The following is a 13,340-nucleotide window of genomic DNA, read 5'->3' as shown; positions in this document are numbered from 1 at the left end:
ATGGCTCAAAACGAATCTAATGATGAAATAGGTGAATCTTCTATTTCAATTGCAGAAAAAGATATTGAATCAGATGATCCAAAACTTATCCAAAAAGGAGTCTTTTCACTCGCCAATCTTATGAACAACATGGATGGCTTTTTGTCCGAATCTCTATCTGATTCAACTATCCCAATATTATGTAAAATCACAACCATAGATATAGATTTTCATACAAGAAATATTGTGATGGAATTTATAGCCGAGCTATGTAAAACAGACAAAGCAGCAACACATAAGATTTTCCAAATTTCTTATTATGATTTTTTATTAGAAATCTTAGCCAAAAATCGCACTTCGTTTCCACTTATGCCAGTTGTTGAAATTCTCTCATCGATTGTAAACTGGACCCGATTTTCTTTTCAAACCCTTATGAGCAAAGGATATTTTGATCTCTTGCTTCAAAAGCTTGCTAATCCGGAGCTTACAGTTGCTGATCAATATGGAGTCTTGCGTGGGATTCTTTCTGTTTTGAAATCAACATATTTTAATGATCCAAATTTATTTATTCATCTCATAGGAACCATATCAAATTACTTGATAGCCACCGAATTCAAAGAAGCGACCTTAAAGATCTCATATAACATCATAGGAACTGCTATTGGCAAATTGGAAGATAAGCAACAACTTGATTTTGATCTTCATCCATTCTTTGCAAGCTCATTACAACTTCTTGCTAATGTAGGGCATCCCAAAATACGTCTTAGTATTGTTTCTTTTCTATGTAATTCTGTTTTTCATTTTGATGATGTTGGAAACTTTCTTATTCAGAATGGCCTTCTTGATATTTTCCACAACCTTTGGCCAAGCGCCCCAGATAAGCTTAAAGCAGAATGTTTAAGGACATGTTCGAATTGCACTTTTTCATCAAGTGAATGTAACGGCTTCCTATCGTCGACGGTTTTCCTGGATGATGCGTTCGGGTGCCTCATCAATGAACAAACGCAGATGGACACCAAAGCCGAAGCATTAGCTTTGTTCCAACGACTACTTACCACAGACAGTAAATTCTTTGTGAGAGAACATGGACTGACGATTTTAGGAAGATATCCAATTTTTTTTGATGTATTGTCTAATTTTCTTCATTTATATAAATCAACTATGAACCAAGTGAACGCACAGTTGATATATATGTCTTTGAAGTGTTTTTATTTCGCAATTGTGATTTATGGAAATGATGTAATTCCAAATGGTGAATTACCAAATGCTGTTAAAACACTTTTAAATGATGAGAACTTCATGTGCTTACAAGATTTGGCCGAATACAACGAAAGGTCGATTCAAGAAATTGCACAATTGTTACATAAAACCGTATCAGAAATAGCGAAAAGCTACTTCGCTAATAGGTGAGTGCTACAGTGGTTCTGTTTTTGTTATCATATTGATTTAATTCATTAATAAATTTTGTATATATTATTTTTACTTAATACTAAATCAAAATAGAAAAACTTCGAACAGATAATTTCTATCTGAAAATATCATGAGATTAAAACGTATTTTAACCAAGAGCGTGTCATTACATTTGTTTCATTTACACTCTGCGATTATATATATCTTTAAGTTGTATTATTATTTAGTCATTTAGAATTATTTTTGTATATTTATGAACATCTTTAATATTGCTGTGATGAATCCTCCGATTATTTAGTTAAACAAGTTTCAGTCGTAACTTCGAAGTCTCAATGAGTGGTATTAACTTAGTTTTTCTTGAAATATTCCCATGAAAGAATTTGTTTTTGGTGGAATCTATTCAATTAACCATTTGCAGTTTGGGGCAAAACTACTCCCCAGTAAAAAATGTGAAAAATCTGAGGTACCTCATCAAGAAAAATTTCGTACGACTATGTGTTGGTGGAGAATGGTTCATGTTAAAAAACATAATAAAACAATATTTTAGGAATTTGGAAATGAAAAATGGGGAATTTTATCCACTGATTAATGAATTTTTTTAACGGTCAAAAGAATGCCGATACAGTAAACTATTTAATCTGTCTCATCATTGGGCTAATGGATCTTTCTTCTTTTGATGGGTGGCTCCAGCAAATATTCAATGCTGGACCACAAAATCAAGAAGCAATAAATTCATTGCATGCATTTGTTGAAACTCCAGAAGCCCTTTCAGTTATACTTAATGCTATTTCATCTGGTAATCTTTCGAAAAATTCTCTTTTAATTTCTCTTTCATGTATCCCACGTTGCAAGATCATAAGTGCAGATCAATTTAATTATGTTAAAGAATGGTTTTCTGATTTTTGCTTCAAAAGAGCCGAATTTTTAATTGACGATTCTTTAATTTCTTTACTTGTCAACATATTCATTTTTTTATATGAGAATGATCAAAGGACAGGTTCTGATCTTATCCAAAAACTTGCTGATTCAGGTCCAAATCAATGTATTCTTTCTCTTCAAATTTCCACACAGATAATTTTGAAAGCCGAAAATTCCAATGGCCTTGCATATCTTATACCAGTTGCTACTATCCCTTTTTCATACGACGAGTCGTCTGATCGTCTTATTGATTCTGCTGCTTTTCTTCTCAAAACAATTATTTCCAAGAAAACAATCGAAAGCCAACATTACCCACTTATCATAATGAGAGAGTTCTTACGTATAGGCTTTCCAAGGCGTCTATTTTATTTTATCCACAAATTCAATGGATCAAAAATCCCAGAACATTTATTCATACTCCTTACAGAGCTTCTCAAATTCCCGAATTCTTCATTCGCAACCCAATCAACCCGTGAAGAGTTTGTTTTTCAGACCATTAATGAGCTAATAAATTATATCACCAAATTTAAAATTCCCGAAACCGAATATTCGAGCATCGCAATTCTTCTCACTACACTTAAATCTATTGTTTCTAAAGAGAAGCAATTCAATGCCATCAATCAAGAATTTTTAATTATTTGGATTCAAACAATTGCAAATTTGACACTTCAACTGATAGACCCATCTTTCCTTATCTCGAGCACCTCTCCGGCCGAGTTCATTCTTGACTTTTGGAGGGATCCAATCAACAAAGGATTCATTTCGTCGCAAGAAGAAGACAAAGCCCGTAACGTCCTCCAAGATGCGGTCATCAAAATCTTTTTTTCACAAGAAAGCGTACAAAACCAAAATCTCATCTATCAGATCTTATCTGATGAGACATCTCTTTTTATGCAAAAGTTTGTTTCTACGTGTAAATTTAATGAGATATGTTCAATTTCTGAATGTATTTCGAACTCACTTTCATATTTCATTGAGGTGAATTCACTTTTAAATGCAGCGTTTTGCATAGAATTTTTTGCTTATGCAATACGTGAATTGGTTCCTTATGCTAATAAGGTTATGGATTCCGTTGTAGGTACGTCAAATGCTGTTATGGCCATTACTGAAGAAACAAAAAGTTCTCAAAGCAACATTTTGTTTGAGCTCTGTTTGCTCCACTTTTTCAACAAGGTCGCTGAAACTTTTCTGAGATCCGATAGCGAAATTTGTGGTCAATTTTTGGCACATTTTAGTAATGAATTGATATCATTAATAATGAGATTTTTAACTGATGTCCAATTTTGTGATACATCAATGGAACTTATCAATGAAGTAACTAAGGTTCTACAATTTAAGGGTATGTCAGCAAGATGTATGCAAATGTTGGCGTCAAATGATCAAATATTTGAAATGATTTCGAATTCTAGACTAATTCAAATGAACATTCAACAAAGCTCAAAGGCTACAAAAGCAATGTTTGCGCCACTCTTTTATCTCGGATTTTCGCTTTCTAACCCAGAAAAAGTCACTTTTTTGATTAACGGAATTTTGCATCGGTTTGAGTCAAATAATTTTGACTTAGCAACTTTTTCAATGCTTTCTAGCGCTTTTATTCCATCGAATTGTCAGTTTATTTTTGTTTTCAATACTTTAAAGGGCGATTTCCTTCACAAATGTATAGAAATGATACAAACCGCCGAAATTGACATTAATGTAAAGTATTCAATTCTCCATTTGGTTACAAGCATTTCAAATTATGCGGTGAAACTTAGAAGTCATCTTACGAAAGAAGTAATCGAATTGTATAATTTATTTATGAGTTTTATTACTGAAACATATAAAATAATTCAAAATATGCCAAAAGAAATCGTTGAGTATTTCCGCTTGTTTTCATATATATTTAAAATCTTAAGCAATATACTTAAGTGTCCAGGCATAAATATTAAAGTTTTAGATTTTTATAACGTTGGATCATTTACAAATTGCATCACGGCACTTTTTAACGAGTTGTTAACGGTCCCTCTCAAAAACTTGTTCGAATTTCCGAAGTTTATTTTACGATACAACGATTTTCTGAGTTCGATATTTTTTGAGTATCCGGCTTTATTCTTCAAGCTTGACGACATCACAGTTAATCATCAAATACAGGTTTTAATATTAATGATGAATAACGACGTAAATCAACAAGTTTCTGAAAAATCAATTGCATCATTAATTCAATTAATTAAAAATATTGATGATGAAAATTATCAAAGATTTCATCAGGACTTTATTTCTATTGTTGAAATATGTTTCGATAATATATTTAAGGGTAATTTAAGAAATGTATCATTAATTTTTTACACACTGAAAACTTTTGTTGATGAAAGAAATACAATTATCGATAATTATTATGAGAAACTGGGCGAACAGTTTCTGGGTAATATGCATATGTTAGTTGCGCAATTGTTTAATGTTGTTGAATCGGAAGATTCGCCACAAACATTTTCGTACTTGGAAAATGCAATACAAAAGATTGCGCAGTTTATAAGAGAAAATGGAATACAATTCGAATAATGTTAGTATATAAATAAATTTTTGTTATTTTAATTATTTTGTTTTCGCTGTGCTTTAGTGTATAATTTATAAGGAATTGCCAAGCTGTTAAAGAACGTAACTTATGATTTATCAATCTTAATTTATGAATGGATTGATCCAATATTGAAAAATGGAAGTAAAATACATTATAAAACAATGAGTACCTACGAAATCATTATGTAAACGCACAACGTAATAGTTGTAATAAGTTGAGGATATATATTTTTTTTCCTGTCCAAAAAAACGAGGGCACCCTTAATTAGCAATAATCATCTGAAAAAATTCAATTGAATATTTCTGTAACGTTTTCCGTTAAAGGGTGTAATTTTCAAACGTAAGATAATTTGGGTTCATGAATCAACAAAAGGGACATGAAATGAGTCATTCTAAATCAATAGAAAAACTCAATATGCAAAAAGATTGCAGCCCAAAGTTAAACAAAAATGATGAATTCGCTCAAGTCACAAATCTAAATTTAGAAAAGCGATCACGTAAAAAACATCGAAGAAGCGCCGCTTTAGTTATTCCGAAACCTACTGTCAAAGCTGAAGACAGCCCTTTATTTGATTCATCTGCAATTTCGTATAGTAAATATTTTTTAGACGGAGTTGACTCTGAACGCCAAATATTAAAAACTCTTGAATTCATTTCGACAAAATTTATGAAAGAACTTGATAGTTATCTTCTTAAATCGTCTGAAAAAATGATCTATCTTTCCCAAATATCAGATAAATTTCAAAGCATGGATTATTATGAGAAAATTTTCAACAAGAAAAACATGTTATACATTTTCTTTTATCATAGTTTACTTCTCAAACTTTATCATTGTAATGTCCGATTTCTTCAATACAACATTCGTGAAATTGTTACGTTCCATGACTATCTTTACACACTAGACTCCATTCCCAATATCGATCTCGATCTTTTTATCAGCCATAACATTCGAAAGAAGCCTTCAAAAATTGATAAGATTAATATTCACCTCAAAATTCTTCGTAGCCAAGTCCAACTGATGGAACGCAAACAGCCATCACCTAGCGACTGGTTTTCTAACTTCGTTTCCATTAAAAATAAGTCTGGTCGAATCATACGAAAATATATATCTGTTGTAGAACAACTTTATTATGAAGACGTTGAGACTATTCTTGATGCTATTGTTGAAGACACCACACATTACGCCGAAGCGCGTGAATATCTATTTGATATTGCAACTGAAAAACTTTTGTACCCATTTGCAGACGTTGAAGTCATCAAATTCCCGAACATTTTCGATTTGACTCCGAAAATATTTTCGCCGAAATATTTTCCGGAAGATGTTTTAAATACGCCATTTAACGAACTGAATTCAAAATATTGGCCATTTAAAGAGGTAAGCGAAGGACTGTTTTCGTTAATTGTTGAATGTGATCCATTTATAATTGCTGATAAGTTTTGGGATATGTCATTAATATTTACTGAAATAGGAGTTAAATTAGCAATAGATAATGGCGAAAAACCTGAAGACGTAGAAATGGGATTTGATACATTGTTTGAATATTTTTTAGTGGCTGTATTCGCTTTTGGTGTAAATGAGATTTTGGAAACAATGAAATATTCATGCTCATTTGCTCAGTTCGTAAAGGAATATGACACAAAGAAAAAGTTTTCAATGACTCATTTCGAGGCATTAGTAACGTTTATTGGAAACATTGATGAAAACGAATATCATTTCAAATTCGGGGGAAAGTGACATAATTGTATACAAAAATGACTAAAACCGCGTTTACTTAAGAAAATTGTGAAGTGAATTCAATTTTTACAACGAGGAATTACCCTTTGCCGATTAAAAATCGAACAAAACCTATCGGGAAGATCCGATATGTTCAATTCCTTTCAATTGCGGGCGGTTCCTTTAGCGCACCCGATAATTTTTATCAAATCGAATATCAAATTATATCAATCAAATGAGAGATTTCTTCATTATGATATTCTTTTTTCAAAAATTCAGAATTTTAAGTAAACCTATTGTTACATCCTTCTTTTAATAATAATAATAATAATAATAATAATAATAATAATAATAATAATAATAATAATAATAATAATAATAATAATAATAATAATAATAATAATAATAATAATAATAATAATAATAATAATAATAATAATAATAATAATAATAATAATAATAATAATAATAATAATAATAATAATAATAATAATAATAATAATAATAATAATAATAATAATAATAATAATAATAATAATAATAATAATAATAATAATAATAATAATAATAATAATAATAATAATAATAATAATAATAATAATAATAATAATAATAATAATAATAATAATAATAATACATAATAATAATAATAATAATAATAATAATAATAATAATAATAATAATAATAATAATAATAATAATAATAATAATAATACATACATACACACATACATAATAATAATAATAATAATAATAATAATAATAATAATACATAATAATAATAATAATAATAATAATAATAATAATAATAATAATAATAATAATAATAATAATAATAATAATAATAATAATAATAATAATAATAATAATAATAATAATAATAATAATAATAATAATAATAATAATAATAATAATAATAATAATAATAATAATAATAATACAATAAAAAAAAATAATTTCTAATTAATGTTTAATTTTATCTGAAAAGATTTTTTTAAATATATCCGAAATCTCTTTCATGATTGACCCTAAAACAAAATTCGTGAAGGTAATCAGATAATTTATTTTAATCTGAAAAGTAACCTTTTTTTCTTCGCCAAAGTTTTGCCGCAGCCCATAAAGATTCGATTCGTTGTGTATGTGCTAAAGTTTGAGGATCCACAAAGTTCTGAGAATGATTTACTGTTAAATGAGAATAAGAATCTTTATTTAAATAAGAATATGATTTCAATTCATCACTTACAATAAGTGATGAAGGAGCAATCATTAATTTAATAATAAGTTGGAGAGTTTCTTTCTTCCTGTTTGGAACAGGAAAAAAATAAACTCTTCCTCCTTTGTTCCCATCGCAACCTCCAAATACCCATTGTTGTGGGACAATTCTTCCCACATGGTTTTTACGTTTTGTAAAAATGCTTTCTTCGATCTGCACATAATCTTTTATAGGATTGCTTGTCATTTCATTTAAATTTTTTCTTATCATTTCTTGTCGGAAGATGTCAAACCAATGAATAATTGTTGGCATTGACATTCCGACAACCTCGTGGGTAGTGTGAATCGAAAAATCGGCACAAAAGCAAGCGAATATAAATAAAATTTTATTGATATCAGCTTTAACTGATTCAAAAGGGAGAGGAGAATAAGCATGAATTGTTGTAGAACATAATCGATTTGTACATCTAAAATTCATATTTTGTATGTTAAATTTCATATATTTATGGCATTTTTTGCAAGTAACGATCTCTGTGCAAGAAAAAGATGCACTATAATTGGAGTAATATATAGAGGATGAAATCCTTGGCTTATTAAACTGCTTATTGCTTGGAAATTTAAATCCATTTATTCCTATATTTTTTGAATGTGTTTCATTTATTCTGACACTTTTTGAATGTGATTCGTTTGTTCTAATACTTTTTGAGTGTAATTCATTTATTCTGACATCATTTGATAACATTTTGACACATACTATTGAAAATCACCATGATGACACATACCATATCCACACAAAAATCATTGTCATAGATGTTAAGCATTTTTAATTGAATTATTTTCATTGAAATTTCTCATCGTTTTTTTACAACGAGGAATTACCCTTTGCCGATTAAAAATCGAACAAAACCTATCGGGAAAATCCGATATGTTCAATTCCTTTCAATTGCGGGCGGTTCCTTTAGCGCACCCGCCAAACAAAAAACAAACAGCTGTGCCAAATATGTAATTAATTTATTCTAAACTTGAGATAAAGTATTACATACAAAAAATACGTAGTTTTCTACATGTTATAATTTTGTGTGCATGATGATTACTGAGACTTTTTTTTTCAATACATGTATTCAATTAATGATGAAAAATGTAAATTTGTTTTATTTGCAGAAATACATTTTTGAATGTTTTGTTTTTCGGGGTACCCCGGTGTAGCAGCCGTTTATTTTCACGATAATTAAAACGCGACGGTTTATAATCGTTATCATAACCAATGAAAGGATTCCCAGTAAAAGAGCATTTTACTTACAGAAATGTTAGTAAACAAAGGTTTTCTCGCGATAACCTCAATGCGGTAAATAATTGGTCTCTCGGAGAAAATATTTCCACTCAAAATAACACATTCTCGGTTAATCTCCTCAAGGGCAATACTGAAACACCACTATCACTTATCGTTTATCAAGCAGAAGGAAGTGGAATTCGTATAAGAGTTGAAAATGATCCAAGCATTGAGAATTACAAACGTTTTGATTTATCAAAGGAAGAACTTGTAATTGACCAAAATGCAATTAACACTCATTCCCCCATGACATATGCAAAAGATGGAGGTGAAATTACACTCCAATTTGCTGATAATGAGCAAATTTCAATTACATCCCAACCATTAACAATAACATTTTCAAGAAACAATGAAAAAATAATCATAGTAAACGCCGAGAAGCATCTTGTTTATGAATATGGCAATTCACCAGTACCACAAGAAAACCATTTGTTGATTTATCGTGATCCAATTCCACATGGAGCTTCAGCTGTTGCCACTGATTTCACATTTCTTGGTGAATCCGTTCATCTTTCTGGTCTTTGTGAGCGTGCATCACCACTTAATCTTTCTGATACAGTTGATCCAATTCGTCTTTTCAACACTGATGCCTTCAAATATAAATATGATAATCCCATACACATTTATGGCTCTGTTCCATTTGTAATGAGTCATAACACACAACATACTACTGGACTCTTTTGGATGAATTCATCCGATACTTATGCCTCCATAAAGACAACAGAAATAGGCCGTAATCTTCACCTTATTAGCGAAACCGGATTTCTTGATTTTCTTCTCTTTTCAGGCTCATTTTCTGACATAATGAGGAAATTCACTCGCATCACTGGGCGACCGTTAATGCCTCCGATTTTTTCGCTTGGTTATCATCAATGTAAATGGGGATATAAGTCACAAGCCGAAGTGGAAAAGGTTATGTCCGAACTTGATCGCGTAGGGATTCCTTATGATGCTATCTGGCTTGACGTTGATCATCTTGAAGGTAAAGCTCCATTTCAAGTAAATCGGAAAACTTTCCCACACATAGAAGAAACAATAGACAAACTCAAACAAGACGAAAGGTATCTAATTCGTTTATGTGATCCACATTTCCCTGTCAAAGGAAATCATAAGCAATATACTGAAGCATTACAACAAAACTTCCTTATCAAAGAACCAAGTGGTACGCCATATACAGGTGCTTGTTGGCCTGGCAAATGTTCATGGCCGGACTTTCTGAATCCGTTATGTCGAGATTGGTATTCACAACAATATCATTATTCTGAAGATAATCAATCACCAAATGTCTTTATATGGAATGACATGAACGAGCCATCGATATTCGCATCTGATCAAGGGACATTTCCGAAAAAACTTATTCATTACAATGGAACTGAAACTCGTGATACCCATAATATTTATGGCCTATTGAACACAGCTGCCACTTACAAAGGGTTATTAGAAAGAGATGAAAATATCAGATATCGACCATTCATACTCACCCGAAGTTTTTATGCTGGAAGTCAAAAATATGCATTCATATGGACTGGCGATAACACTGGTAGCTGGGAACATTTGTCTATATCACTTGATATGATTATGTCATGTGGTCTTTGTGGAATGCCATTTGTAGGTGCTGATGTTGGAGGATTCTTTAACTCTTCACCTGGTGACTTGATTGCCCGTTGGTATCAAGTAGGTTCATGGTGTTACACATTCTTTAGAGAGCATTGCGTTACTAATGCTTCTTATCGAGAGCCATATTTGTTTAACGGCGAAATTTTTGACGCTATGAAAAATGCGGTTATTGATCGTTACAGAATGTTGTCATATTTTTACACTGAATCATACAAAACTCACATCACAGGGGCACCCCTAATCAAGCCGTTATGGGCAATTTTCCCTGAGGTGGACCAAATGCACACGTTAAGGAACCAAGTGATCGTTGGCGATTCAATTTTAGTGGCGCCCGTTATCAGCAAAGAAGCAAAGACCTTAACGGTCACCAAGCCACCAGGCGTATGGTATTCGATATGGAATGGTATAGTTTTAAATGAAAATAATAATAATATAAATGTTGGAATGTTAGATATTCCAATTTATCTTCGAGGTGGAAGAATTATACCAGTTTATAAAGAAATTGGAAAGTCAGCACTATTGACAATGACGAAGCCTTTGATGTTAATCATAGCATTGGACGAGAACTTAAAAGCAGAAGGAGAGATGTTCTTAGACGATGGGAAAACATTTGATTACATTAATAAGAAATGTATTTACTGTAAATTTACTTTCGATAATGGAAAACTAAAGTCACAAAAAATCGATGCGGAATACATAGCGCCAGAGATGTACAGCGAGACTTTAATCACCGCACTAAGGATTTATGGAATGAGAAACAGCGCAAACGTAAACGGCGCAGAGGCGACATACGAAAATGGCGTGCTGACCGTGGAGGGGCTGCGGCTAAAGGTGGCTTCAGAGTGGGAACTGACGTTTGATGAATAAACAGTATGTAAATGAGAAAACGATTTGAAATTAGTAATGGACATATGAAGAATATGTTACACTTGTTGTGAAAAATGAGGAAACGCTTTTGCTTTTGTAATTGAGAAATATTTGTGATTTAATACATATGAATAATATGTTACATTTGTTATGAAATATGCGGAAACGCTTTTGTTTTTGTAATTGAGAAATATTTGTGATTTAATACATATGAATAATATGTTACATTTGTTGTGAAGTAATTTGAGAAAACGCTTTTGCTTTTGTAATTGAGAAATATTTGTGATTTAATACATATGAATAATATGTTACACTTGTTGTTAAGTAATTTGAGAAAACGCTTTTGTTTTTGTAATTGAGAAATATTTGTGATTTAATACATATGAATAATATGTTACACTTGTTGTTAAGTAATTTGAGAAAACGCTTTTGTTTTTGTAATTGAGAAATATTTGTGATTTAATACATATGAATAATATGTTACACTTGTTGTGAAACATGCGGAAACGCTTTTGCTTTTGTAATTGAGAAATATTTGTGATTTAATGGACATATGAATAATATGGTGTCAATCGTCATGAAGAAATATGAGAAATATTTTTATTGGATTAAAAATGTAATAGACTAAATAATACAATTTGTAATAATAATGCCTAGGCAAACACTGTGAAATTAAATGTAGAGAAATATTATTTTTATTTTATTTAATGTAATTTTGGCAAGCAATAAATTTCATTGCATCATTCATATTTTAAAACGGTAACATTCGAACATTAAATTTTAATGTTTCGCACTACAACTTATCCCTGAAGTTGTTGGAAACGTTTCCAAATCGTTGTGATGGTTAAAACAACTTTTTCATATGATTTTGATCCGCTCCCACAGAATTTTTCAGCATCGTTTCTATCGTATATCACAGAATTGATGTAAAAAATAAATAAATATATTTATTAATCATGCGCGTTTCTCTAGCACTTGCACCCTCCTTCAGATGGTTTTAACTCTTGTTTTGTAACTTTTACTTCACGGTGCTTATTTAAAATTGTTTTGGCTAATTCGGAAAATAATTCTTGAACCCCTTGACCTGTTTTGGCAGACGTTTCAAACGCTCTGTAACCTCTTTGTTCTGCGTATGCTTGTACTTGTGAAAATGAAATTTTTTGTTCTTGAACCATATCAGATTTATTGGCCACAACAAAAATTGTGGACTCGGTTCCAGAAGCATCAGTAAATGACTTAATCCATTCGTCTAAGTGATCAAATGTGCTTTTATTTGTAATGTCAAATACAGCAACAGCGCCAAGTGCGTTCCTAAAATAAATTGGTCCTAGAGATCTAAACTTTTCTTGGCCAGCTGTATCCCATATTTGAACTTCGGCTTTAATTCCATCAATTTCTTCATTGTAGATTTGATAATTTGCACCAATTGTACTTTGTTCAGATGGATTGAATTTGTTATCAATAAGTTGTCCTAAAAGGCATGTTTTGCCAACAGATGCATCACCAATTAAAACTACACGACAATGAAAAGAATTGTTTTTTGATATTAGCATTTATTTTTATATAACCCCTTCTTATCGTTTCTCACAAATATTTGAGTATAAATCGATCGTTTTATTTGAGGGTAATTCAAAAAGTGGTTCTCCAATAACAACTTCAATGAAAAAAATTATACTCAAACAAGAAGATTCTGTCAACAACAGCACATATTCAAAGCAATTCTTATTGTTGGAAAAACAA

The 13,340-nt window shown here is 31.0% G+C and overlaps 5 protein-coding genes across 5 annotated transcripts; 4 read left to right on the top strand and 1 right to left on the bottom strand.

The window, feature by feature from the left end:
• GO595_001073 (uncharacterized protein) lies at positions 1-1,389 on the top strand (the record flags this gene model as incomplete). Its single annotated transcript, XM_067913446.1, has 1 exon — positions 1-1,389. The coding sequence occupies one exon, from the start codon at positions 1-3 to the stop codon at positions 1,387-1,389; it is 1,389 nt and encodes a 462-aa protein (XP_067778691.1).
• A 657-nt stretch (positions 1,390-2,046) lies between these two features.
• Positions 2,047-3,499, top strand: GO595_001072 (uncharacterized protein; the record flags this gene model as incomplete). Its single annotated transcript, XM_067913435.1, has 2 exons — positions 2,047-3,389; positions 3,481-3,499. 2 exons carry the CDS (start codon positions 2,047-2,049, stop codon positions 3,497-3,499), a joined length of 1,362 nt encoding a protein of 453 aa, XP_067778690.1.
• A 2,379-nt stretch (positions 3,500-5,878) lies between these two features.
• On the top strand, positions 5,879-6,595 carry GO595_001071 (uncharacterized protein; the record flags this gene model as incomplete). The annotated part of the gene is made up of 1 exon (XM_067913424.1): positions 5,879-6,595. One exon carries the CDS (start codon positions 5,879-5,881, stop codon positions 6,593-6,595), a length of 717 nt encoding a protein of 238 aa, XP_067778689.1.
• A 2,455-nt stretch (positions 6,596-9,050) lies between these two features.
• GO595_001070 (glycosyl hydrolase) lies at positions 9,051-11,600 on the top strand (the record flags this gene model as incomplete). Its single annotated transcript, XM_067913413.1, has 1 exon — positions 9,051-11,600. One exon carries the CDS (start codon positions 9,051-9,053, stop codon positions 11,598-11,600), a length of 2,550 nt encoding a protein of 849 aa, XP_067778688.1.
• A 968-nt stretch (positions 11,601-12,568) lies between these two features.
• Positions 12,569-13,153, bottom strand: GO595_001069 (small GTP-binding protein; the record flags this gene model as incomplete). Its single annotated transcript, XM_067913402.1, has 1 exon — positions 12,569-13,153. The coding sequence occupies one exon, from the start codon at positions 13,151-13,153 to the stop codon at positions 12,569-12,571; it is 585 nt and encodes a 194-aa protein (XP_067778687.1).
• Between the last annotated feature and the right edge of the window lie 187 nt (positions 13,154-13,340).

Source organism: Histomonas meleagridis, assembly GCF_020186115.1.
Source record: "Histomonas meleagridis strain 2922-C6/04-10x chromosome Unknown contig_12, whole genome shotgun sequence".
NCBI classification, from domain to species: Eukaryota; Parabasalia; order Tritrichomonadida; family Dientamoebidae; genus Histomonas; species Histomonas meleagridis.
This window is presented reverse-complemented; position numbering and strand designations above follow the sequence as displayed.